This window comes from Caretta caretta, chromosome 8 (assembly GCF_965140235.1).
Source record: "Caretta caretta isolate rCarCar2 chromosome 8, rCarCar1.hap1, whole genome shotgun sequence".
Taxonomy (NCBI): Eukaryota; Metazoa; Chordata; order Testudines; family Cheloniidae; genus Caretta; species Caretta caretta.
In genome coordinates this window covers 40,311,792-40,338,295 of record NC_134213.1, presented here as the reverse complement: position 1 = coordinate 40,338,295, position 26,504 = coordinate 40,311,792, and the positions used below count along the sequence as shown (strand labels likewise).

The 26,504-nt window shown below is 52.1% G+C and overlaps 1 protein-coding gene across 4 annotated transcripts in view; it reads right to left on the bottom strand.

Moving 5' to 3' along the window:
- PCDH1 (protocadherin 1) overlaps positions 1-26,504 on the bottom strand; it is a 128,987-nt gene that overhangs the window by 90,191 nt on the left and 12,292 nt on the right. For all 4 annotated transcript variants that reach the window (XM_075131422.1, XM_075131421.1, XM_075131420.1 and 1 more), the window contains exons 2-3: positions 22,898-23,712; positions 18,485-20,677 (exon numbers count right to left, since the gene is read on the bottom strand). In XM_075131422.1, coding sequence (XP_074987523.1) covers positions 18,485-20,677; positions 22,898-23,695 — 2,991 coding nt within the window. In that variant the 5' untranslated portion in view covers positions 23,696-23,712. The remainder of the gene's footprint in view (positions 1-18,484; positions 20,678-22,897; positions 23,713-26,504) is intronic.

The window sequence follows — 26,504 nt, the reverse complement described above, 5'->3', positions numbered from 1 at the left end:
TGGCAATTCCCTTCCTCTCCTCCCCGTCATACCCAGAACACATCCTCCCCGCCTCAGCATTAGCTTTGTCCATTGGATCCCACTCCTGGTGTGCGAGCACCTCACGAGCGCAAGATCAGAATCTCTCAACCAGCAGTATCTGGGGGGACTGCACCTGTGTCCTCTATGTCCTCATGCCCCGCACCAACGGGTACATAGGATAGAGTGGTCCTAACTGCTTCTCACTTCCATTGCAAATTCAGAATCCCAGAAGAGCCAGACAGCAAAGGAGCAGGGATGGAAGGTGGGGTTTGGGATCCACATGGACAAAACATCTTGAAGAACTACAGTTACTGTTAGGTCAGCAGTTGTTCTTTCTTTAAAGAGTCTTTGTCCATCTTGATCCCACTCATGGTGGCTAGTTAGCAGTTCCCAAATTAACAGGAGGGACATAGTTACAGATAGATAAAGGATTGCAGAACTGTTCTCCTGAGTCTGGCCTCTGAGCTAGTTGCCAAACCCAAGGCATTATGCTTGGTAAAGGTATGTGCTGAACTCCAAGTGGCTGCCCCACAGCTCTTTGATACAGAAGTATTTATTACGCATGCTGATGAGGTTGCCAGAGCTCTAGTTGAGTGGGCTCTGATACCTGAACGAAGGAGCACATCTGCAGTGGATAACAGACTGTGATACTGGGTGATCAGCTTGGATAATCTCTAGGAAAAGATGGCTTGACCTTCTGCAGTCTCCCCCAGCACCACAAATAAACAGAGTGATTTCCTGAAGGGCTTTGCCCTGTCTGAATAATAGAGGATGGCTCTGGACAGCTAGAGGGTGGAGCTTGGTTCCTCCCAGGTTTGAATGAGGTTTGAAGAAGAAAATGGGGCAGTGAATTATTTGGTTTCAGTGAAAAAATCAGACACCCCATTGGTAAGGAATTTAGGGTGAAGGTCTCAGCACTGCCTCATCCCTGTAGAAGGCAACATAGGGTGGAGCTCTGGCTGAGGTGACCAACACCAGAAGGCGGCTTGAGAGTGAGATAGTGCAGAGAGCACTTGGGAAAGGGGAGGGGGAGCGGGAGGGGGGGTGTCCGTAAGGCCCATAAGAACATTAAGGTCCCAGGACAGGGGAGGCTCCTGACTCAGGGGATTGGCACAGACCAGTCCTTTTAGGAATTCTGAAACAGGGGTGAGAGAACACTAGTGTAAGTTTGAACGGGTGTGTAGCATGCTGAAACAGCTGCTAGTTAGACCATGATAGCGCTGAGACCCCTCAACCTGAACTGAAGGATGTAATCCAGACTCTTGGGAACAGGAGCTTGCAATGGGTCGAGACCTCATTGTGAAGCCCAAATGGAAAATCTTTTCCACTTGGATCTGTAGACTGATATTGGAGAGGGGTAAAAGGCTTCCTGTTCTGTATGAGGATCTCTGGGGTCTCTCTGGAACAGTCCTTGTCTATTGTACTCAGACAGTCAACTTCCAAACTGCCAAGAGTAGAGATGTGGGGTCTGGGTGGAGAATTTGTCCTTGATCCTGGAAGAGCAATCTGTGGGATGGGGGAGAAGGCATAAAGGAGACTTTCAGACTTTAGCTACTGCATGGATGAAGGATGAATGCATCCTGGAGGTACAGTGGGTTGGTACCTGCTGTGGCAGAAGGGCACTTGTTATTTCTGTTGCTGACAAACAGGTTTATGACAGGACAGCCCCATCTGCAGAATACAGCCTCAAGAACAGAATCCTTCAGCAACCGCTTGTATTTGGCTGAGACCTGTGTGCTGAGGTGACCTGCCCAATTGCTGTTTGTTCCTGATAGATGAAGGACCATAGGAGAGTTATCATATGAGAATGTCACCATGTCCAGGCTAGATCACTTCCTGCCACAGAGGGGATGAGCAGGCAACCCTGACTGTTGAGATACTACATTGTGGAGTTCTGGTCTGTAAGGATCTGTATTGTGGTCCCCTGCAGGAGCACCAGAAAGGCTCTGTGGGCTGCTCTAATTACTTGGAGTTCCAGCATATTGACAACGAGGACTCTTGAATCTGTAGGTGGGTTAGATGGCCCTCACCAACCTATTGTGGAGGAGAAGTGCAGAATGGGACCCCTCTGGGGACCATGTGTGGTTTTGCCCACCAGTGCAAGGAGAAGTCAGGACTTTGAAGAGATGATCTATAAGATGTTAGGAGGGTAGGTAAACAGATCGGCCAGTCTTGGAGGTGGAGTCTAGCAGGAGGCATCACATAAGCATAGCGCCATGTGACCTAAGAGTTTGAGATAGGCTCTTGCTGTAATGGAAGTCATGCATGTGATGATCTGAAACCTGTCTAGAGAGAGGTACAGCTCTGCTGACTTGGAATCTGAAAGGGCCTCTATAAATTCTGTGGACGGGCTGGGAGCATGGGATGTTGAGGGTGCCAGATATTTTTGGAGGGGACTCTCCCTCTCAGAAGCCAGTCATCCAAGTACAGGTAGATGTGTATTCCTTGCCAGCTCAGATGGGCCACCACTACTGGCAGGAATTTTGTGAACATTCATGGAGCTGTACTGTCATGGCCATGTCCTACTGTGCACCAGAATCCTCACTACATGAAACTAAGCCTCCAGGACAAAGTGTTGAGAGCTGCAAGCCAATCCTAAGCTTCTACGGCAGAGATGCTGAAGGCTAGTGTCACCATTCTGAATTGAACTGGGTGTGTGAATGTGTTTAGTTGTCTCAGGCCCAGGGCAGGAGGCGTACCGTAACAGGAATAGACACCCCTCCCTCTACACTCCTACGGTCCTTCTTACTTACTCCTAGATAAAGTAAGGAATCCACCTTCTTCCCTCAGTTGTTTCTCATTAAATGGGTCCTTGAAGAGGGAGTGAGAGAGGAGAAAACACTGGAACTATATGGAGTGACTTTGATAATAATCTCCAATAGCCTATGGTGCCTGCTGTTTGGAAGATGATGCCAGGTAAGTGATAGCTGTGATGAAATGGGGATTTTCAGCACTATTTTTATGATCCCTATGTATGCCTCAGTTTTCCCTACATGCTTCATTGTTACCTAGTGGGTGGCAAAGGACTCTTTGCTCTCAGGGCAGGCTATGAGACATAGGTATGAATGTCACTAGCTGTCTGAGTTTGAATGGGTCATTGGGAAAGGACTGGCTCAGAATCCGAGAAGACAACAGCAAAGTCACTAGGTCATGGACACCTAGCAACCAGAGACCCAGGGGGAGATGGATTTCCCCACCTCTCAGCAGGACAGCTGAGCACAGACCCCAGCTCCAGAACAAGGGACTGGGAAGGGATGAGGAGGGGGATCAGAGGTGGCTGCAGGAAGGAGTCGGGACTCTCACCTGGGATCCGACTAAGGAGGTCAGTCGGAGACAGACAGAGCTTGAGCCATGGGGTTCACCATAGCATGGCTGGGCTCTGTGCTGGCCAAGAGGAACTTGGGCTATGCTTTAACTTTCCTTTCTCTTGCTAACCTTAAAGACTTCATGTGCTGTGTCCAGTTGACTAATAAGCCCAATTGTGTTGACAGCGCTGGGTGAGTGTCATTGTCAATGCTGGTGAGGTGCACTGATTCCTGCAGTGGATAAGTCTCTACCAGGCCTTGGTGTCAGTTGGACAGCACCACAGGAGCCAGGAAACAGAGTTGAAAACAAGAGAGTTTATGGAAGGAGTGTGTGGGGTTTTGTTTATTGTTTTTGTTTTTTCTTGACAGGAGCTTAGGAGTGAAGGGTACGAAAGCTACAAAGGCAGCACTGGTATTGACCCTAGGAATGGAAAAGACAGTGAAGATGACGGGATGTGGAAGCTGCAGGATGTACATTATCCTGGACAGGGTATCTGAAAGGTTTTTATAAAGTGCTGCCTGATAGATCTGATGGAAAACACGATCTGAGGTTTGGAGATGCAGGTAGAAACTACGGCTGAGTTTTGAGGTGGATTTGACCAGATGATGGAGGGAAGGTGAAAGGAGGCTGAATGGAAAACTCAAGACTTGCTCATGCAAGCTGGACTGGAGAACTGTGATGGTAGACTGCTAAATGAGGAAAGTGGCCAGTGAAAGCATGTGACTATAAGAACAAGAAGAGGAAAAGACCGGCTAGTGAAGGATAAATAAAGCTGAAGAACAGGTTTGCTCATCTGGAAAATGAAGGGGCACAGCAGGCAGTAACAGAAGGTGGGAGGGCAAGGAAAAAGAGAAGAGAAGCTAGTCCTACAAGAAAAGGGAAAGAGTCAATGGAGAGCGCCAGAGTTCACAGCAGGATAGAGGATGACTCACAGAAGGTTGTAAGTGAGAACAGAAGACAAGAGGACTTGCATCCAGAAAGAACAGGAGGAAGGCTGGTTGAGCTGAGCTGGAGAACAGAAGAGTGTGCTGCCTGCCAGGAGCTAAAATACAGAATGTGGACCTGAGGCTGAAGAGGATCCTAATGGGAGCAGGAAAGAACCCACTTTCATGTGGCAGCAAACGATACTGCTAGATTACCATGGTAACACATCCAGGGAGACTGTGCCATGCTTGGGAAGATGCTTAAAGAAATAGAGGCTCAGGTGATCTTCAGTGGGATTCTACCTATGATGATCAACAGATGGCTCAAGCAGTAGTACGATAAGGAGGGCTTTGGGATGTTAGACTACTGGAAGGCATTCATGGACAGAGGACTGTTCTCATGAGATGGACTAAACCTGAGTAAAGAGGGAAACAGACTTCTGGGATGGAGGTTGGCACAACTGATTAAAAGAGTTTTAAACTAGGAACTCAGGGGAGACCATTGGGAGATGCTCATGTAATCTCCACACCTGATTGTAATATTGAGCAGGAGGAAAATCAAGTAAGAGAGGACACAGGAACAGGGAAAGGAATAATAGAGGGCAGGAGAATGGACATCAAGAGGAAATACAGTGTCATTGGTTTCGGCACTAACAGGCAGGTCAGTGATACTGGCAGTAGAATGACTGTACCTAATCAAGTGAGGAATCTGGGCTAAGCCAAGCAACAACTATATTAAGGTGTCTATATTCCAGTGCAAGGAGCCTGGGTTACAAAATGGAGGAACTAGAACTACTGGTGCAAGAAGTGAAATCAGATATCATAGGGATAACAGAAACATGTTGGAATAGCAGTCATGTCTAGAATACAGGGATTGAAGAGTATGTGCTGTTCAGCAAAGACAGAAATAAAGGCAAAGGTGGTGGAGTAGCATTGTATAATAATAATGAGGTAGACTGTAAAAAAATTAGAAGTGATGGAATGGATAAAACAGAATCTGTTAGGATCAAAATCACTTTGAGGAAGAAACTTAACAGAAGCTCCACTGGGATAGCATTTGGAGTATGCTACAGACCCCCAGGATCCAATTTGGATATGGGTAGAGACCTCTTTAATATTTTTAATGAAATAAATACAAGTGGGAATTGTGTGATTATGGGACACTTTAATTTCCCAGATATAGATTAGAGGACAAGTGCTACAAATAATGGTAGGGCCCAGATATTCCTGGATGTGATAGCTGGCAGATTTCTTCTCTAAAGAGTCACTGAGCCAACAAGAGGTGATGCCATTTTAGATTTAGTATTGCTAAATAGCGAGGAGCTCATAGAAGAACTGGTTGTAGAGGACAGCCTTGGTTTGAGTGATCATGAGTTAATTCAGTTTAAACAAAACAAACAAAAATAGATCTGCCACAAAGGTCCTTGATTTCAAAAGGCAGACTTTAAAACATTAAGGGAATAAGTTAGGCAAATGGTCTGAACTGAAGAACTCAAGGATCTTAATGTGGGGGAGGCTTGGAATTACATTAAGCCAAAGTTGCAGAAGCTATTTGAAGCCTGTATTCCAAGCAAGGGGAAAACATTGGTAGGGACGGGTTGCAAACCAAGCTTGATAAGCAAGCATTTCAAACAGGTGATTGAGAGAAAACAGAACTTCTACAAGGCAGAGTGGATAAAAATAAATGATTTTTTTTTTTAAATTTAAAATTGGATTTTTTTGATAAAATGCTTTCTGAGGAAAAAAAACTAAAGATAGTTTTAATTAAGATACATTATAGCTCAAAGATATCTCATCAAGGAATAGGGATTATAAATTCTAACTCTATAGGATGAGACAATATATTCATGTAATGTTTAAGAAAAGTTTTGTAAATGAGGTCCAATAGTTCATGGGACTCAATCTTATTTAGGGACCCAATCTTATGGGTTCCACAGGCTTCTGTATGGATTATTTAGGTTAATCTTTCAATTTACCCAATGGGACTCAGTGCTCAGTCTAGAAGATACCATCAGAGATGCTTAGTTTTGCAGTTCTCAAACTGTGGATTTGTGTCTCCAGAGGTAACTGGCTTGTTAACAGCAAAAATGTTTTAAATAAATAAATAATATGCATAGGTGAGAAATAACAGACCTCAACTCTATTGTCCCTCTGCAAATATGTGTACACAGAGTCAATCTCTTACCTCTCTCTAAAAGTGCAAAGTTTCAAAAAGTTCAATGAATATAAGATTGTTGGGGGCGGAATAGACCTGGACAAGGAGAAGAAGTCTGGAGATAAATGTGCGAAGTGAGGAACATATGCTTGTTTTGTTAAAATATTATATGTTTGCTGTTGAAGAAAAAAATCCAGAATACTTAACGTTGTTTTAGTTAAATAAAACAATTTAAATGTCTGTCTGGTGATGTTCTCCTCCTAATACAGCATGGCAAGAAAATCCTCCAAATATTAATGATTAACCTGTTGAATTGGAGATAGTTCACCTCCCAATGACTTCATAAATATCTGCTTCAATTACCTTGGTTATTTCATTTACCAAATCATTCATTTTCTGATATAGCTGTAAAACTAATCTTAAAAGTTTTCAAAATAGATCACTGCTTTAAAATGTATAGTGCATACCTCCTAAAAATGAAACCTACATCTAACTCTCAGTTGTGAAGAATATGTATTAAGGTTATAACAACCAACAAGAATGCACTTTTATGTAGAAAACCATGATTAAATCGAGTCTTCCTGACTAGTGATTTAAATCAAGTAATGGAAGATGGGCTGGATCAGCAATGAAAGCGACCTCTTGGAGATCAGAAAGTGTAGGGTAAAAGTGAGAACTGCCAAGCAGAGTTGGACCTTGCAAAGGAAATTAAAACCAACAGTAAAAGGTTCTTTTACCATATAAATAAAAAGAAAACAAGGAAAGAAGAAGTGGGATGGCTAAACACCGGGAAGGGGTGCAGATTAAAGATAATCTAGGCATGGCCCTACACCTAAATGAACATTTTTTCCCAGTTTTTAATAATGGTAATGAGGATCTATGGGGTAGTGGCAGCATGGCTAATGGGAATGATGACAAGGAAGTAGAAATTACCACAACCGAGGTGGAAGTCAAATTCAAACAGTTTAATGAGACCAAACTGGGGGGCCCAGCTAATCTCCATCCAAGATTATTAAAAGAACTGGCACATGAAATTGCAAGACCAAAATAGCAAAGATTTGTAATGAATCCATAAACTCAGGGGTCATACCCTATGACTGGAGAATTGCTAATACAGTACCTATTTTTAAGAAAGAAAAAAAGTGATCCAGGAAACTACAGGCCCATTAGTTTGGCCTCAGTTGTATACATGGTTTTGGAACAAATTCTGAAAGAAAAATAGCTAAGGTAAACAGTAATTGAGACAAAATACAACATGTTTTACAGAAGATACCTTGTGCCAGACCAGCCTGATGGTTTTTGGTTTTTTGTTTGTTTGTTTTGAGAAGATAACCTATTTTCTAGACAAAGGAAATGCAGTAGATCTAATCTACCTGGATTACAGTAAGGCATTTCATATAGTTCCACATGGGAAATTATTAGTGGAATTGGAGAAGATGGGGATTAATCCAAGAATTGAAAGATGGGTAAGGAGATGGTTAAAAGGGAGACTACAACGGGTCATGCTATCAGGCTGGAGGGAGGTTACTAGTGGAGTTCTTCAGGGATCAGTCTTGGGACTAATCTTATTTAATATTTTCATTAATGACCTTGGCATAAAAAGTGGGAGTGCGCAATACAAGTTGTGAATGATACGAAGTTGGGAGATATTGCCAATACGGAGGACCACCAGAATATCATACAAGAAGATCTGGATGACCTTGAAAACTGGAAAAATAGAAATGGGATGAAATTTAATAGTGCAAACTGTAAGATCTTGCACTTAGGGACTAACAACAAGAATTTCTGCTGCAAGCTGGGGATGCTTCAGCTGGAAGCTACAGAGGAGAAGAAAGACCTGGGTGTATTGGTTGATCACAGGGGGATGAATATAAGCCACCAATGTGCTGTGGCCAGGAAAAAGTCTAATGCAATACTAGTATGCACCAAGCGAGGCATTTCCAACAGAGAAATATACAGTACCATTATACAAGGCACTGGTGATACCTCATCTGGAACACTGTGCAATTCTGGTTTCTCATATTTAAGAAAGATAAATTCAAACTGGAACAGGTGCAGAGAAGGGCTGCAGAGGAATGGAAAACATACCTTATGAGAGGAGACTGAAGGAGCTTGGCTTGTTTAGCCTAACCAAACTAAGGCTCAGGGGAGATATGTCTGCTTTCTGTAAGTACATCAGAGGGATAAACACCCCAGGTGAGAAAGGAGTTATTTAAGTTAAGTATCAATGTGGACACAAGAACAATTGGCTATAAACTAGTCAACAACAAGTTTAGATGAAGGCTTTTACCAATCAAAGACAGTGAAGTTCTGGAACAGCTTTCCAAGGGGAGCAGCAGGGTAGGGGTGCGGGAAACTAACCTGTATCAAAACTGAGCTTGATTAAGTGTCTGCATCCTACCCAGTAACTCCTGGAAGGACTGAAGTTGCAGGGCGTGGTACTGGAGTGTACATCACCACCTCATCCTGCAAAGAGGAAGACAGATTTGTAGGAGAGAACCATAATCTTATGATGCTTCCTCTTGAGCCTCTGCCTCCTAATATTGTTCTCTCTCTCTTTCTAGTGGGCTAGTCGGCACCTAACTGGTGACGGGAATATAGTAATTTGTGGGTAATGTGAGAGGGAGAGCAGCTTCTAGAGGGTCTAGACCAGGGACCCTGAATGCCAATATGGTTAAGATGGGAAGCTAAAGGGACAGGGCGAAGAATATGCTGAGGCCTGAGGAGACATCTGCTAAGGGATATTTAGGAACTCTGGGACCCCTAAAGTCTGCTGGCAGTGATCTGGGAGTTGCTGTATTCAGAGGCTCCCTAGGAAGTGGAGGGGAATGGACGTCTAGAGAACGGGCTCAGCTTGATTCTGGAGAGGAAGAGTGGCCAGAGGAGGAGGAGGAGTAAGCCTGTCCTCTCAGTGCTAGGATAGGAGACTACCAGTAGCAAGGGTTTAATTCTGATTGGTGTCAGAGGCATTGGTACCGAGGTCAGTGCTGGGGACTCAACGTCACGAGATGGTAAAGGTCTTTCGGTACTGTGATGAAGTGAGACTGTTCTTAATGTTTCCTCTGAATACTATAGGGGTGCCTCAGTTTCCCATATGCATTTCTTAAGTCTTTAGGTGGTGGGATAAGGGGGTGTAATTGTTGCAGAGCAAAGGGCCAGTGTACATAAATGGCTGACACTCTGTCTCCTGGAAACTGATGGCCTGGGCCCTTCCCCCCTGCAAGGAGAACAAAGGAATCAGGTGACCTCCTGGCCTGGGAAAGGGACAAAGCCCAGAGGAGGAAGGGTGGAGAGTGAGTCAGTTTGTGCTAGCTGGGAAGGAGGAGCAAAGTGCAGCCTTGGTTGTCTGGCTCACTGCCCTCCAAAATGGACCCGGCTGAGGGGTCCTGTTCTCTGTACCTACAAGATCTGTTTTAGACCGTGTTCCTGTCATCTAATAAACCTCTGTTTTACTGGCTGGCTAAAAGTCACGTCTGACTGCGAAGTTGGGGTGCAGGACCCTCTGGCTTCCCCAGGACCCCGCCTGGGCGGACTCGCTGTGGGAAGCGCACAGAGGGACAGAAGATGCTGAATGCTCAGAGGTCAGACCCAGGAAGGTGGAGGCCGTGTGAGCTTTTTGCCCTGAAGACAGTTTGCTCACAGAGAGGAGGCTCCCCCAGTTCCAGAGCATCGCCCGGGGACTCCGTGACAGGTACTACCACCGAGGTCAGTACCAAGGGTGTCAGCGACAGAATGGACTTGGTCCAACTCGGAACCAGGTGAGGCAAAGAGTCACCACCAGGGTGAGCTGGCCTCAAGGCTTGGGTTTAGAAGAGTCAGAAGACCCATCACTTTCAGTTTCTTTGGGGAAAGAGGATAGGTGCCATGAGTCGAACATAGAGCAGTGCTCAGATCTGCCCTGCACTAATGAGGTGGAGGTGGTATTGTGCTTTAGCATTGAGCTCCCAGCCAGTATGGGACTCAGATTGGAGAACTGAGAATGACTACCTGAAGGGGATGCAGGCCGGTTCTCGGTACTCGCATCGGAAGCCTTCAGGGAAGAATCGCTACTTACAGGGGCCCTGAAGGAGTGGGATCTTTGGGAGAAAAGTCCTTTTGTGGAGTCAGAGGAACATCTCCCCAGTCTGATGCTCCTCTCATGGATCGCTCCAGTAGGCCGAGTTTTAGCTGGATATCTCTGAAACCGTGACCAGTGCACACAGACACAGTCTGGAATGCGTCTTTCGCCCAAAGCGAAGAGACACTAACCATGTCCATTGGTTAATAAGATAAGTCCATCACACACTGTACATGGCTTGAAGACCAAGGATTTAGGCTGGGTGATTGGGCAGGAAGGTGCCTCAGCGCTAAGTGTAGTTATGGGAATGACAGAGATTTTAAAGAAAGAAAACAATCAACAGAGATGCCAACAGGGCAGAAACGTGCTACTCAGTTCCCCTAGCCAGTCAAATACACACTAGCGGACGGGATGGAGGGGTGTTACAGGGCAGCAGAAAGACAACTCACTATTACAGGTTGGCAGGGCTGCCCTACCCTATATGCCCTCATGTGTGGGAGGGCTCAAGGACATGCATGGCCCCAATAGACACTGCAGGTCAAGAGATCTCAACCTCGTACATGAGGCGCACGTACCACGAGTGGGATCCGCAGACAGAATTTGCTGCACAAATGCCCACCTCCCTCCCAGCTGCCCAGCACTGCCCTCCCTGGCAGACTGACCCCACGGCACAGCCAGGAGCTCCCATTCTTTGTGGCCCCAGGAAACACTCATCCCCTGGCATCACTGGGTGTAATCCCAGCAACAAGCTCCCCGGGGGCCTCACCTGAGTTGCAGTCACACCCCACATACTCCTGCCACGCAAGGAGACTTGGCACTCACCCCATGGTTCTCGAGGGGCAGGGCTGCCTCAACTCCATCCCCCCCACTATAGGAGCAAGTAACCCACAGTCCACATGCCCCTACTGCCAGACACCAGCCCCAGCTGGAACTGACACGAGACCAGCACACGCCTCTCAGTACATTCCGCCTACTACCCACGGGGAAAACCCAGGCACTGGCCAGCCCCACTCTGACACGACACAGCTGCCCACAGGGAAACAGCTGGCCCGCGTCCCAAGCACAGCCCCACCCCAGAACAACTTGCCCTCCACTCCCTCCTGCCCCACAGCACCCTGCCCTGAGCACCCTGCCCTCGACCCCCTCCTGCCCCATAGCACCCTCCCCACCTGCTCCACAGTACCGTCTTCCACCTCCTCCTGCCCCACAGCACCCTGCCTTCCACCTCCTCCTGCCCCACAACACTCTGCCCTCCACCCCCGCCTGCTCCACAGCACCCTGCCCTCTATCCCCTGCCCCATAGCACCCTCCACCTCCGCTACCCCACAGCATCCTGCCCTCCACCCTTCCTGCACTAAGCACCCTGCCCTCCACCCCTGCCTGCCCCATGGCGCCTTAGGCACTGATACCCACCCTTCCACAGGAGCCTGGCTAGTGACAGAAAGGCCTATGAACACACCCAAGCAGAGGGCAGCTGAATCCATTTTTGCCCCAGTAATTGGGTGAATAATTTGCCAGACTCAGCTTCTGGCCTGGTTCCAGAAGGACTGTGAATACCAAGGAGCAGCTCTGCAATGGAGCCGGGGAGAGGCAGTGCTGGGAATATCAATCAGAGCCACTTGGATCCCCAGCAGGGCGCACAAACAGCCAGGGCTTCGGTAATTAACAAAATCCCCACGCAACCCCCTGGCCGAGTCAGGGCCAGGCCAATGCGGAGCTCCATGCTATGCTGCAGAGGCACAGCAACAGGCAAATGGGGACCCTGCCGGGGGCGTAGAGCAGAGACTCCCCCACACAAAGCATGAGGGAGGGCCTGACGGCGGGGCACTCCCAGGCAGCTCTTTCTCTCAGCAGTGTGTGGTGCTAGCTGAAGGTGCATCCAGAAGCATGGCATGGCAACAGCATAGGGGCGCTGTGAGCGTGGCACACTGCATGGAGTCGATGCACACAGATCTGACACACACACACACCGGGGGCACAGGCTCCTTCCACGGGCTGAGCCCAGGATCAGCCTTTAGGACAGGGGTTCTCAAACTGGGGATCGGGACCCCTCAGGGGTCGCAAGGTTATTACATGGGCAGTCACGAGCTGTCAGCCTCCACCCCAAGCCCCGCTTTGCATCCAGCATTTATAATGGTTTTAAATATATTAAAAAGTGTTTTCAATTTATAAGGGGGGTCACACTCAGAGGCTTGCTATTTGAAAGGGGTCACCAGTACAAAAGTTTGAGAACCACTGCTTTAGGCCATGTTGAGCCAGAGCCTGAGTGACATCTGTGCCCTGCCGGCTTTTTGCCCAGGGCCCCACCCTGCCGCATGCTGCTGATTGGGAAGCTGCATTGCAGATGGGTCCAGCTCTGCTCCGCTCATCCCAGGCCCTGAAAATGACCAGGGGGCTGGGGCACATGACTTATGAGGAGAGGCTGAGGGAACTGGGGATGTTTAGTCTACGGAAGAGAAGAATAAGGGGGGATTTGATAGCTGCTTTCAACTACCTGAAAGGGGGTTCCAAAGAGGATGGCTCTAGACTGTTCTCAATGGTAGCAGATGACAGAACAAGGAGTAATGGTCTCAAGTTGCAGTGGGGGAGATTTAGGTTGGATATTAGGAAAAACTTTTTCACTAGGAGGGTGGTGAAACACTGGAATGCGTTACCTAGGGAGGTGGTGGAATCTCCTTCCTTAGAAGTTTTTCAGGTCAGGCTTGAGAAAGCCCTGACTGGGATGATTTAATTGGGGATCGGTCCTGCTTTGAGCAGGGGGTTGGACTGGATGACCTCCTGAGGTCCCTTCCAACCCTGATATTCTATGATTCTACGAAGGCTCCAGCCAGCCTGGGACAACATGCTCTGGGCAGCTGGAACTGCCTGTAGCATGGCTAGGATCTCTGGGGCAAAGCCAGTCCCCAGGCAGCACAGACATCAGGGGTAACCTGTCCCACTAATAGCACGGCTGCAAGGATCTCACAAATCCTGATGGGCCCCATTCCCAGAGAATTACACAGAGACTCAGCATCACCCCCCACACTCCAGAGTACAGGCCGGGCAAGAACTCCACACTGCCTCCCATCCGGGGTACAGGCTAGTCACGGCCCCCGCAGCACCTCCTGCCTGGAGTACAGGCTGGGCACGGCCCCCGTGGAGCCTCCTGCCCAGGGTACAGGCCGCGCATGGCCCCAGCAGAGCCTCCTGCCCAGAGTATGGGTAGGCCAAGAAAGCATTCACAAGAAGACGCAAAAATAAACAGTAACAATTTTTTAAAATATATCAGAAGCAGGAAGCCTGACAAATAATCAGTGGGGCCACTGGACGATCGAAGTGCTAAAGGAGCACTCAAGAAAGACAAGACCATTGCAGAGAAGCTAAATGAATTCTTTGCATCGGTTTTCAAAAAAGGATACCCAAAAGGCTAGCTCTGATGTGGGTAACAAATCTAAAGTGTTGCCTCACATTGATGTCGCAGTACAAATTGAACAGATTAATAAACTAAACAGTAATAAATCACCAGGCCCAGACCTTCAGAACCTGAGAGTTCTGAAGGAACTCAAATATGAAATTGCAGAAGTACTAACTGTGGTATATGTAACCTATCACTAAAACAAGCCTCTGGACCAGATGACTGGAAAGTAACTAATGTAATGCCGATTTTTAAAAAGGGCTCTAGAGGCAATCCTGGCAATTACAGGGCAAACTTCAGGATAGACGAATTGGCTGATACTATATTAAACAACAGAATTATCAGACACATAGATAAACACGATTAGTTGAGGAAGAGTCAACACAACTTTTGTAAAGGGAAATTGTGCCTCATGGATCTATTAGAATTCTTTGAAGTGGCAACAAGCATGTGGACCAGGGTTAGTCAGTGGATATAGTGTACTTGGACTTTCAGAAAGCCTTCGGCAAAGTCCCACCACAAAGGCTTTTAAGCAAAGTAAGCTGTCATGGGATAAGAGGGAAGGTCCTCTCATAGATCAGTAACTGGTTAAAAAACAGGAAACAAAGGGCAGGAATAAATGGTCAGTTCTCAGAATGGAGAGAGGTAAACAGCAGGATCCCCCAAGGGTCTGCACTGGCACCAGTGCTGTTCAACATATTAATGATCTGGAAAATGGAAATCACAAAGTTTGCAAATGATACACAATTATTCAATACAGTTAATTCTAAAGCTGACTGCAAAGAGTTCCAAAGGGATCTCACAAAACTGGGTGAGTGGGCAACAAAATGGCAGATGAAATTAAGTGTTGATATGCAAAGTCATGAACATTGAAAAAAATGATTCCGACTATACATATACAATGATAGGGTCTAAATTAGCTGTTGCCACCCACGAAACAAAGATCTCAGAGTCATTGTGGATAATTCTCTGAAAACATCAATTTAGCAGTGGTCAAAAAGGCTAACAGAATGTTAGGAACCATTAGAACAGTGATAGAAAATAAGACAGAAAATAAGATAAAGCAACTATATAAATCTATGCTGCGCCCATACCTTGAGCATGACGTGCAGTTCTGGTCACCCCATCTCAACAAGGTTATAGTAGAACTGGGAAAGGTTCAGAGAAAGGCAACAAAAATTATCAAGGGTGTGGAACAGCTTCACTACAAGGAGAGATTTTGGCTGTTCATCTTAAAAAAGAGAAGACATGGGGGGGATATGACAGAAGTCCATAAAATCATGAATGGTGCAGAGAAAATTATTAGAAAAGTGTTAGTTACCCTTTCCCACAATACAAAAACCAGGGGTCATCCGAGGAAACTAATAGGCTGCAGGTTTAATAAATAAGGAAATACTTTTTCACACAACACAGTCAACCTGGGAACTCACTGCCATGGGATGTTGTGAAGGCCAAAAGTATAGCTGGGTTCACAAAAGAATTAGATAAGTTCATGGAGGATAGGCTATCAATGGCTATTAGCCTAGATGATCAGGGGCACAACCCCATGCGCTGGGTGACCCTAAACCTCTGACTGCCAGAAGCTGGGAGAGAAGATGGGGTGGATCACCCTCCAATTGCCCTCTTCTGTACATACCCCCTGAAGCATCTAGCACTGGCCACTGTCAGAGACAGGATACTGACCCAGTATGGCCGTTCTTATGCCACAAGGAACGGGACACTCAAGTGTCCTGCACACCTCCATAGGCACCTGCCTGCAGTGGGCACAAGAGTGCAGGAACCACCCTGGGATAAGGGGCAAGGGAGAGAATGGATCCCACAGGGCCGTGGTCAGGGACTGAGTGTGAGGTCAAAGCAGAGGGATAGCTCCCTCTCCTGCTGGAGCATGGCTCCTCGCTCCCTCTCCCACGCAGACCCCACTGCAGTATGGAGACCTGGTCAGTAAGTGCTCCCAGAGGCAGCCCCGATGCATGCACGCACCACGCTGCCCTGCTGGGTGCGAGCACTGACCGTTGCTGATCCCGCTGCACCCAGTAGGGTGCATGGAGCAGTTCCAGGCGTGTGCTGGCACGCTGGAGCTCCCTCGTGGCAAGTAGTGTGGCCAGGTGCCCAGTTTTCGACCAGAAAATCTGATTGAAAGGGGGACCTGACAGCGTCCGGTCGGATCTATTGACTGGACACCCAAAATCCAGTTACTGTGAGCAGGGGAGACAGGGAGCTGCCAGATCATCACCCACTCCAGCCTTTACTCAATCAGGGCCACCTCCTACCTTCGTTGTGCGGCTGCAGCTCCCAACCCCGACCCAGGCAGGCGGAGACGGAAGCAAGCAATGGGGTGGGAGGGAAGAAGGGGAATGGATGGGGGCGGGGCCTCAGGGGAAGAGATGGGCAAGGGTGGGGCTTTGGGGGGAAGAGGCAGAGCAGGGTGGAGCCTCAGGGGGAAGAGGCAGGGCAGGGGAGGTTCCACCCCTGCTGGAGTGTCCAGTTTTTAAATATTGCCGGGTTGGCAACCCTAGTGGCAAAGCTTGATTCCAGCACAGGGAGGGGCCGGATGTCTGCGACAGCCCCCATCATTCACCAGCACGGCACAGCCCGCCAGGGACATGCCATGTTCCCTCCCAAGCCACCCTGCCCTGGCCTATCCCACAGGCAGGAAAACAGGACTCAGGCACAAGGAAGCCAGGGCACAGGAGAGGAACTAGCCCCAAGGCACAGGCACAAACCCCAGGGATGGGAGGAGCGGAGCCTGACCCAGGGACGGGGGTTGCTGTGGGGAGCAGCCCTGGAAATTTTCCCCAGGTGCAACTTAGGCTCCACGGTGTGGGGGAGGCACCTCAAACTATTGCTGCCCCTTGACTGCACAGGACCGGGCCTTGTAATGCCATTTCTAGGCTCACCTGCTACGTCCTCACATGGAGAGAGGTTGGGGTGGTGGATAATGTGGATGTGGATGGGGTGGTGGATAATGTGCCACTGCCCCCAGCTGTACTATGGGGGGATGGACTGCGGGGGGGAGCGGGGGCGGGGGAGGCAGAGCCCCCTTTTGTTCACTCCCCCTCCCCGCGCCTCTGGGCCTTATGGAAAACAAGACACAGCATTCAAAAATATAAAACTTTATTGAGGGCAAATTCAATGGGGGCAGTCCAGGCCCATGGCAGATCCCATCCCCATGGGACACACAGGCTACAATGCAACAGGGGGAGCCAAGTCCCATGGGACACACAGCCTACAATGCAATGGAGGGGGAGGGGAGCCCAGCCCCAGGACACACAGGATATAATGCCAATGCTGCAGGTGGGAAGCGCCCCCCCCCCCCCCCCCCATGGGCAGATCGCAACAGGGCCCACAGAGCAGGAGCCCAGCAAGATGAGGCAGCCAGGCAGGATGTCCTCAAGGCCTTGAACCCTCCACCTCACCCATCACCTCCACAGCCTGGCTCCCAGATTTGCATTCTCCCCCCCAGCCCCCCCAGGTCCCTCAAGATGCAGCCAGGACCTTTGCTCTGTCCCCTCATGCAGCAAGACACACCTAGCCCCAACTCTCAGCAGTGACCCTGCCCTGAACCTCAGCACAGCCACCTCCTGCTCCCCAGCAGAGACACCCCCCTAAGTCCCGGCTCCCCTCAGCACAGCCACCTCCTGCTCCCCAGCAGAGACACCCCACCACCACAGTCCCGGCTCCCCAGCCCCGACACTCGGCACAGCCACCACCTGCTCCCCAGCAGAGACCCTCCCCAGCCCTGACTGGCACAGCCATCTCCTGCTCCCCAGCAGAGACCCCAACTCCGCGAGCCCTGGCTCCCCATTCCCGACACACAGACAGCCCTGGTGCAGCCCAGCCCCCTCATTTATGGTAACAAGCTGTGCTCTGATCTTCTCTGCAGTGGGCTTAGTAGAGGCTGCAGCATCAGCTCCTGCAGCTCCAGAGACAAGCCTGATGCTCAAGCTGGAGCAAAGGGCCAAGCACCCCAGGCAGCGAGGGTTGGCCCTGGGACACAGGCCAGGCTCCCCACCCCAGGAGCCGAAGAAGCTTCTCTTACAGATTTGCTTTGCCCCTCCCCCAGAAGCCCAGAGCTGGCACTTCAGAGGCTGCTGCTAGCAATAATGGGCTGGGACTGGGCACAGCACCCCTGACCCAGGCAGGGCAGGAAGTCAGCTCTTTGTGGGACCAGCAACGGGCAGGCCCCAGGCAGCCCAGCGCAGCTGAAGCAAGCGCGACTCACGGGATGGGCGGGGTGGGCACTGCCATCTGCTGGTGCTGGCAGGCCTGGTCTCTAGCCCAGTGCTTGGCTGCTACTGGGGCCCAGGGGCTGCGGATCCAGTCCATCCACACCCCTCACCCAGCACATGCAGGGTTCCTTCCCGTCAGGGGAACCCCCAGCAATGTAGCTCAGCAGCTACCACCCCCATCAGCCACAGGCGGCTGCCCACAGGTCACAGTGCTTCAGCCCCTGCCCTTTCCTGCCCCAGGAAGGAGCCATGGCTAGGTGCTCCATTAGTCCTCTGCCAGCCCCCCAGGCCATTCCCGTGCGGCCGGGGGTGGGTCCATGCTCATTCCCACACCTCCGTCCAGATGGCGCCCCGATGCAGAGGGGGTGCGTCCGGCGGGCTCAGAACGAGCTCTCCTACCTGCTTGTTGGTGTATTTCTGGGGGTTGGTGCGGTAGCTGTAGTCAGAGTACTGTTCGGAGCCCGTTGAGTTGTTGTCCCCAGTGCCCACAAAGGTGTTAGTGGCAGGCAGGTCCTGCACCACCTGGTGCTTCTTAGAGGCGGAGGGTGACTGGGGCTGCAGCTGGATGGAGGGCAGTGGGGAGTTGGAGCGGTAGTGGCGCCCCAGGTCCGGGCTCCCGGGCGGGTAGTTGAGAGGCAGGTGGATGCGGGGGCTATCACTGACAGAGTCGTTCATGAGGTTGAACTTGAGGGACTTCTGCAGCCCTGTCTCCTCCTCATCCTCGGACGGTTTGGGCGGTTTGGGGGACTTGCTCTTCTTCACTTTGCCCTTGCTCTTGCTGCTCTTGTTGCCCTGCTTGGGGGCGTACAAGTCCTTGGTCTCCTTCTTGCCCGCCTGGTAGCCGCTCTTGGCCTCCCTCTGCCGGCAGTAGCGCACCAGCACCACCAGTACTATGACCAGGGTGACGGCCACGATGCCGGCAATGACGCCGAAGAGGATGTTGCTGCGCTGCTTGCCGCGCTCGTACTCGGGGTCGCCGGCAATGTCGATGTCCAGCGGCGTGTCCAGGCTGTGTCCCAGCAGGGTCTCCAGCAGCGTGCGGTTGGCCAGGGTCTCATTGATGTAGAAGTGCACCAGTGCGGTGCCGTGGCGTGAGGGCTTGCCCCTGTCATTGACCCGCACCACCAGGCGGTGCAGGCCGTGGTGCTTGCGCAGGATCTCCTTCTCCAGCGTGATGTCCCCGCTCTGCGACGAGATCTGGAACAGCTCGAAGGGGTTACCCCCCGTGATGCTGTAAGTCAGCTCTGCATTGACCCCCGAGTCAATGTCCTCGGCCTTGACCTTGCTGACCTGCTGCCCAGGGCTGGTGTGGGGCAGGATGTGCTTGTAAGAGGCATTGGAAGGGGAGGTGATGAAAGGGGCATTGTCATTCTCGTCCAGCACGTTGATGGTCACCCCCACGTAGGCGGATCTGGGAGGGTCCCCGCCATCCACAGCTTTGAGCCGAAAGGTGTACGTGCTCTGCTGCTCCCGGTCAAAAGAGATGCTGGAGAGGATCGTGCCAGTGCCATTCTGGATGACAAAGTCCCCGTTGTCCTGCTCCACTGACAGCTGGATTCGGGCGTTGTTGCCCTTGTCAGCGTCAATCACTGTCACCATGCCCACCGGACTCAGGGGAGGCATGTTCTCCATCACTGAGAAGTTGTAGCTGCTCAGCATAAACTTGGGGTCGTTGTCGTTCCTGTCCACGACATTGATGGCCACAGATGCAGTGCCCTTGAGACTGGGACTGCCCTTGTCAGCTGCCACCACCAGGAACTCGTAGCGCTCCCTCTGCTCCCGGTCCAGCACCGTCTTCACTCGGATCTCGCCTGAGTCAGGGTCGATGGAGAAGACGCCCTTGGAGGAGGGGTCCATGACCAGGGAGTAAACCAGCTTGGCATTGGAGCCGCTGTCAGCGTCGCTGGCGCTCACCTCCACCACCAGGTCATCAGGTGCATTGTTCTCGGGGAAGGCCACCTCGGTGAGGCTTTGGCTGAAGACTGGGGCGTTGTCATTCACATCCACCACCTGCACCTTGAGAGAGTTGGTGCTGGAGAGGGGCGGGTTCCCCGAGTCCACAGCCACGATCTCGATGGTGTACTCCTTCACCGCCTCGTAGTCCAGCGGCGTGGTGGTCTGCAGGAAGTACTTCTTCTTGCTGTCACTGCCCGTCTCACTGGCCTGTCTCAGCTGGAACGGGACATCGCCAGCAACCACACAGGTGACCACAGCGTTCTCACCCTCATCCCGGTCAGACACCTGTACCAGAGCCACGGCCGTCTCCACAGGCACGTCTTCAGAGATGTTGGCCATGCCGTCCTGATGGGTGACAAGGCCAATGCCCCGGATTTCAATGGAGGGGGCGTTGTCATTCATGTCCTTGACGGTCACCACCACCTGGGTGCGGGCACTCTTGGGATTGGCCCCCTTGTCCTTAGCCAGGACAGAGAACTTGAGGATATTGATGTCCTCCCGGTCAATGGGCCCCTGCACAGTGATGAGACCCGTGGCCCTGTCCAGGCGCAGCAGGCGGCGCACCATGTCCGTGGCCTGGTGGAAGGAGTAGTCAATCTCGGCATTGGCGCCCTGATCTGAGTCGTTGGCTTTCACCTGTGGGAGGAGGAAGAGGAGGACAAGGTGAACAGAAGCAACCCTGTCCATGTTGCTCCAGTGAAACTGGCCTGACCGGTTAGGCTGCCTCAGCCCCACTCCCTGCTGTCCTGCTCTGGCATGCAAGGAATTCTCCATGGGAACCAGCCAGCCAGCAGGTCTGACACCCAGCAACAGGAAGGAACAGCCAGGAACTAGAATGCAGCCCGTCCAAGTGAGTCGGCCACACCCTGCTGGGCCCTTGCACACCTCTTTGCTAAGATGAACCCTGATTCACCGCCGCACTGCAGTGAAGCTAGTTACATGCAGCCAAAGACACCACCCGGGAAGGCTGGGTTAGAACCCACTGCTTCCCATTCTGGGCTGCTGCTCTGAAGCCACGCAGCCAGCCCAGTGCCTGCTCCTGGGCCGTCCTGACCCAAAGCCAGTCCAGAGGCTGCTGCAGTTCAGTGCAGACAGCTAGTGATTCTCAGGGCTGGGACAGCAGGAGGCTGCAGATTGGGATTGAGGAGCTCGAGCTGAATTGGGTGTTGGGGGAGCCCAGGACTGGAACAATGGGAGGCGGGCTGAGGTTCCGTACTGTGGGGCAATGGCAGAGCTGGGGAGGAGCTCAGGGCTGGGATAGCATGGGGGGGTGGCAGGGAGTTGTGGGTCAGGACTATGGGGACCAGCCTAGCTGGGGAGTGGGGGAACCGAGGACAGAAATAGCATGTAGGGGGGAGAGGCTGGGATTGAGGGGCAGCAGCAGAAGTGGGGGAGGTGGGTCCCAGGGCTGGAACAGCTCCAGATTGGGGCTGAGAGATGTTGGCTGAGTGGAGGGACAGAGGAGAGCTGCCCATACGCTGCATGGCTCTATTCCCCACACACACCCACACACACACCCACACACCCGGCTCCTGGCTTCTCCCGGTCAGGAGTTCTGCATTCACATAAGCCTGTTTCCACATTTATTATTTGCTTTCTAAAGAATCAGAGGTTTGTCTAACATTTGCTTTCCTAATCAGCTCTCCAAGCGGGCTCCTCTCTGCCCCATTTGCGGCTCTGCCGTTATCTCGCTCAGCAGATTTGGATGGAGAACAAAAGTTGTTAAATGTAAATTCCACCTTTTACCTCCACTCCCTGAGCTGAGGAGTCATTTTCTTCCTGAAAGATAAAAGCTGAGCAATGGCAGCAGCAGAGCTGCAGCCCATTCTCCTGTCGCTTCTGCCTTATCTGCCTCCAACTTTCGCTCTCTGAACAGTGAAAAATGAATTCTTAAAATTCACATCAAAATTAGCGAGCCGAGCAGCCGAGCGCTGGCCGCGCTCCGCTTATTAAGATGGCAGCTGCAGATAAACAGATGTCAGCTCCCATCAGCTCAGTGCCCCTTCCACCAAATCCACAGAGACCCACCCCTCAGGGCCCCCAGCCAATCAAGATGGGCATTAGGATGCCACGCTTGGGCTCAAAATTCTCTCTGTGGAGTCTGTGGCATGCAAGCGGCCTTTGGCTGCCCCGGGGCTTCAGAGACAGCCATGCCACGTTTTGTTTGTGCATGTACAAGAGAGGCTGCACCATCCCACATCTCCCCGGGGAGCAGGCACTTCCCAGGGGCTGCCAAGCCAAAGGAGCCTGCTTTACTCTCAGAGGCATCTAATGCTGCTGAAAGGGAGACTAATTTCCTGTCTGTAGCCAGCATTTAGCACAGCTAGGCAGTGGGCAGGCTTCCCAAGCACAGCGCTGCCAGTGCCCCTCTATCCTGACCTGCAGCCCCTGCTAGCCCAGCCCTGGCCTTCCCCCACTTCTTTTCCATTCCTAATCTTATCAACTTACAAAACCCCTGCCACTTGTGATCATGCCATGCCTGAAACCAGGTCCCCGGTGGTGCCTCAGCACATTTCCAGACAGACAGACTGTGAGGCCTTTGGGACAAAGACTGTTCTTTTTGTTCTGTGTTTGTACAGCATCTGGGGCCACAGGGGGCTGAGCCATGACTGGGGCCGATGAGAGATACTGTAATACTCCTAATAATGTACAGTGCCTACTGCAATGTGGGCCTGGTCCGTGACTGGGCCTCCTTAGTGTTCCCATAATACACCTAATAAATAATAATCATAGTAAGTAATATAGAGACACTCCAGCTGCTCCACACCCCTCCTTTGAACACTGATGAAGAAAGTGGGAAGCTGGCCTGGGTGGTGCAGCTTGTGCGCGATGCTTGGTGCCCCGCTGCATGCTCACCTGAAGGACGGAGTGCCCCACGGGGCTGTTCTCCGAGAGCTCCGCCTCGTACAGGGCCTTCTCAAACTTGGGGGTGTTGTCGTTCATGTCCAGGATGGTTATGCGCAGCAGGGCGCTGCTTGCCCGTGGTGGGCTGCCTCCATCCTGCACCTTGATGGTCAGGTCATAGGAGTCCCACTGCTCTCGGTCCAGGTTCCCCATGACAATCAGCTGTGGCTGCTTCTCATCCTGATCCTCAGCCACCTGTAGGCCAAAGAGCTCCTGCGCCTCAGGCCCAGCCAGGAGCTCGTAGGAGGCGACCCCATTGGCTCCTGCATCACGGTCCATGGCCAGGGGGATGGGGAAGAGTGCCCCAATGTTGGTGTTCTCAGGAATGGCCAGCGTGATGACGGGTGAGGCAAAGTTGGGCGTGTTGTCGTTGATGTCCAGCACCTCGATCTGCCCCTCCAGCAGGCGTGGGCTGCTGTTCATCTTCAGGTCCGTGATGGACACCTCGAACTCCAAGAAGCAGCGGTCCCCTGGGAACTGGCTCTGGCACTCCCGCAGGCTCTCTCGGTCGATGGAGGTCTCCGTGGTGTAAATGTCCCCAGTCTTGCCATCCACACGCAGGTAGGGGGCCCCCACTTCCAACTTGTAGAGGTGCCCCACGTCAGGAAAGCCGTAGTCGGCAGCCAAGCTCCCAATGAGTGTGTTGGGCGGCTGTTCCTCCTGTACTTGGTAGACCACGCGTGTCCCAGCGCCCAAGATGGGGAGCTGCAGGAAGAGCCACAGGCCCAGGCAGGCTGCCAGCCACGTCATCCTGTGCTGGACAGGGGCTGCAAGGAAGCAAAGACACCACAGATTAGGGACAGCATGCTCCATCCCTTGGGCCTCCTCGCTCCCCACAGGCCCCATTCGCTGCCACTCCATGTCCAACCTGGCTAGGAATGAGAAACCCCAGTCCTCTTGACAGCCATGAAGCAGCTGAGCACTTCCCTGCTCCACACACTCACCTCCCTGCTGAGCTAGTCACAGGAGCTGATTTCCAGCAGCCGTCTGCAACCCCCCAACATCGGTGCCCAGGGGAAAGGCTCCTGCAAGCCCTGCCTGCGTAAGGACACGGGCACTGAAACCCAGCCCCACGCCTGTCCCTGCCCACCAGCTAGTCACAGTGCGAAAGGACACTGTGCCCAGGTAGATGCACGCAGGGCATGCTGCAGAGGGCTTCCGCCTGCAGTGCACAGCATGCTCTAGCCAGAGAGACAGCCTCGCGGCGCAGACCAGAGACCCTGCATCCCCCACAGCACTCCAGCAACATGCTGTAAGCGAGCGAGTGCCTCCACCCTGGCACTCCAGTGACACGCTACAAGTGTGCAACCCCCCCAGTGCTGCAGTGACACATGCTACGAGCGCACCCCATCCCCACCCCCACCCTACAGTGACTCACGCTATGAGTGTCCCCATCCCGGCACTGCAGTGACACGCTGTGAGCAAGCGCCTCCCCCCCCTCCCCCCCCCCCCCCCGGCACTGCAGTGACACATGGTATGAGCATGCACCCCCTCCCCCTGGCACTGCAGTGACACACTGCATCACGTGCTCTAGCCAGAGAGACAGCTTCGCGGCGCAGACCAGAGACCCTGCCCCCCCACCCCCCGCCAGCGCTGCAGCGACATGCTGTGAGCAAGTGCCTCCACCCGGACATTGCAGCGACACACTACAAGTGTGCAACGCCCCCCCAGTGCTGCAGTGACACATGCTACGACCGCACACACACCCTGTGCTATGGTGACTCATGCTATGAGCTTCCCACCCACACCCCGGCACTACAGTGACACGGTGCCCCCCCAGCGCTGCAGCGACACACGCTACAAGTGCACCCCCCCCCCCAGTGCGGCACAGACACATGCTACAAGCGCACGCTTACCCCCCATGCTGCAGTGACATAAACTGCGCCCACACACACACAGACCCAGTCCTGACTCCTGGCCCCAGGGGGCTGCAGTACAGCAGACAGGAGAAGAGACTCTCAGGGCACTGGGGCCACCCCATAAAGCAGCTCCTAACCTCAGCACTTCCCCACGTGGAGTGGAACCCCCACAGCACTGCTGTGCTGGCCCCGAGCTGGGCTCCCTGGCTACACAGGGCAGGCTGGGGCCCCACCCCTGCTCACACTGGTACGAGCTGTGGGCATACACCAGGTGGGGGGCAGAGAGGCAAGGTGAGACCCCTCCCCTCCTCATTATCCCGGCCCCGCAAGATACACAAGCACAGTAACCTCCCCCCAACACATAGAGACAGTCTGACCACCTCCAACACACACACACCTTGCCAACAAACACACAGTCTGACCCCCACCAACACACACAGTAACCTCCTCCAACACACAGTCTGACCTCCAACACATACAGTGTCTGACCCCCACCAACACACATACACACACACAGAGTAACCTCCCCCAACATACACAGTCTGACTGCCTCCAACACACACACACAGTAAACTCTCTCCAACACACACACACAGTCTGACCCGTGCCAACACACACAGTAACCTACCGACTACACACACTGTCTGATCCCCTAAGACACGCAGTCTGACCACCACCAGCACACACACAGTAGCCTCCCCCAAACACACACTGTCTGACCCCTCCAACACACATAGTAACATCACCCCAACACACACACACTGTCTGACCTCCGCCACGCACACACACACACAGTAACCTCCCCCCAACACGCACACACTGACTCCCTCTGCACATATACATACACAAAATAACCTCCCCCCCTACACACACACACACACTGTCTGACCCCCCACCAAATGCGCACACACACACATTGTCTGACACCCTCCATGCACACACACACACACACACAGAGGAACCTCCCCCCGACACTCACACACTGTCTGACCCCCGCCAACACACCGGAGCGCCCCAAGAGACAGAGGGCTTGACTACCAATACAGATCCAATAAGCAGCCCACAGTGGAAGCCATGTACCTGACACATACACGCATCAACTTCCTCCCTAGAAACAACACAATCCCAGCCAAGCACCTGAACGCAAGCACTATACAAACTTGCCAACCTCTAGCATGACTGTCCAGAACCAGAATCATGGCCCCACACCCCCTATTTCCCAGGGACCCACATACAGCACTGCTCCCCGCAACCCATCACCCTGCCCATGCCCCAGCCTCACGCCTCCACAGAAACACCTCCTGTGATGAACAGACATGCAATGCCATACTCCTCCCTCCCCACACTGCAGCCCCCAGCCCCTCAACACTATCCACTACGCACCCCACACAACCCCAAACCTCCACCATACACACACCTCCCACCTCAACCCCGAAACACACAATTCCCTCCTCTCCAGTTCTTCCTGGTTCAGTTACTGCACTAAGAGCCAGCATCTCCCCCGGGCACAAGGCTTGAACCCCTCACTCCTCCCCCATGACATTCAGCCCCCCATCCTGGCTGCTACCTTCAGCTCTAAGCTCCGAGCTCTTCTCTGAACAGGCAGGCTCTGCAAGGGGAGGGCCGAGAAAACAGCAGGAGATGCCCATGAGAACAACACCCACTCCTCTACAGAGTTCCACCTCCCCTTCCCTCAGGCC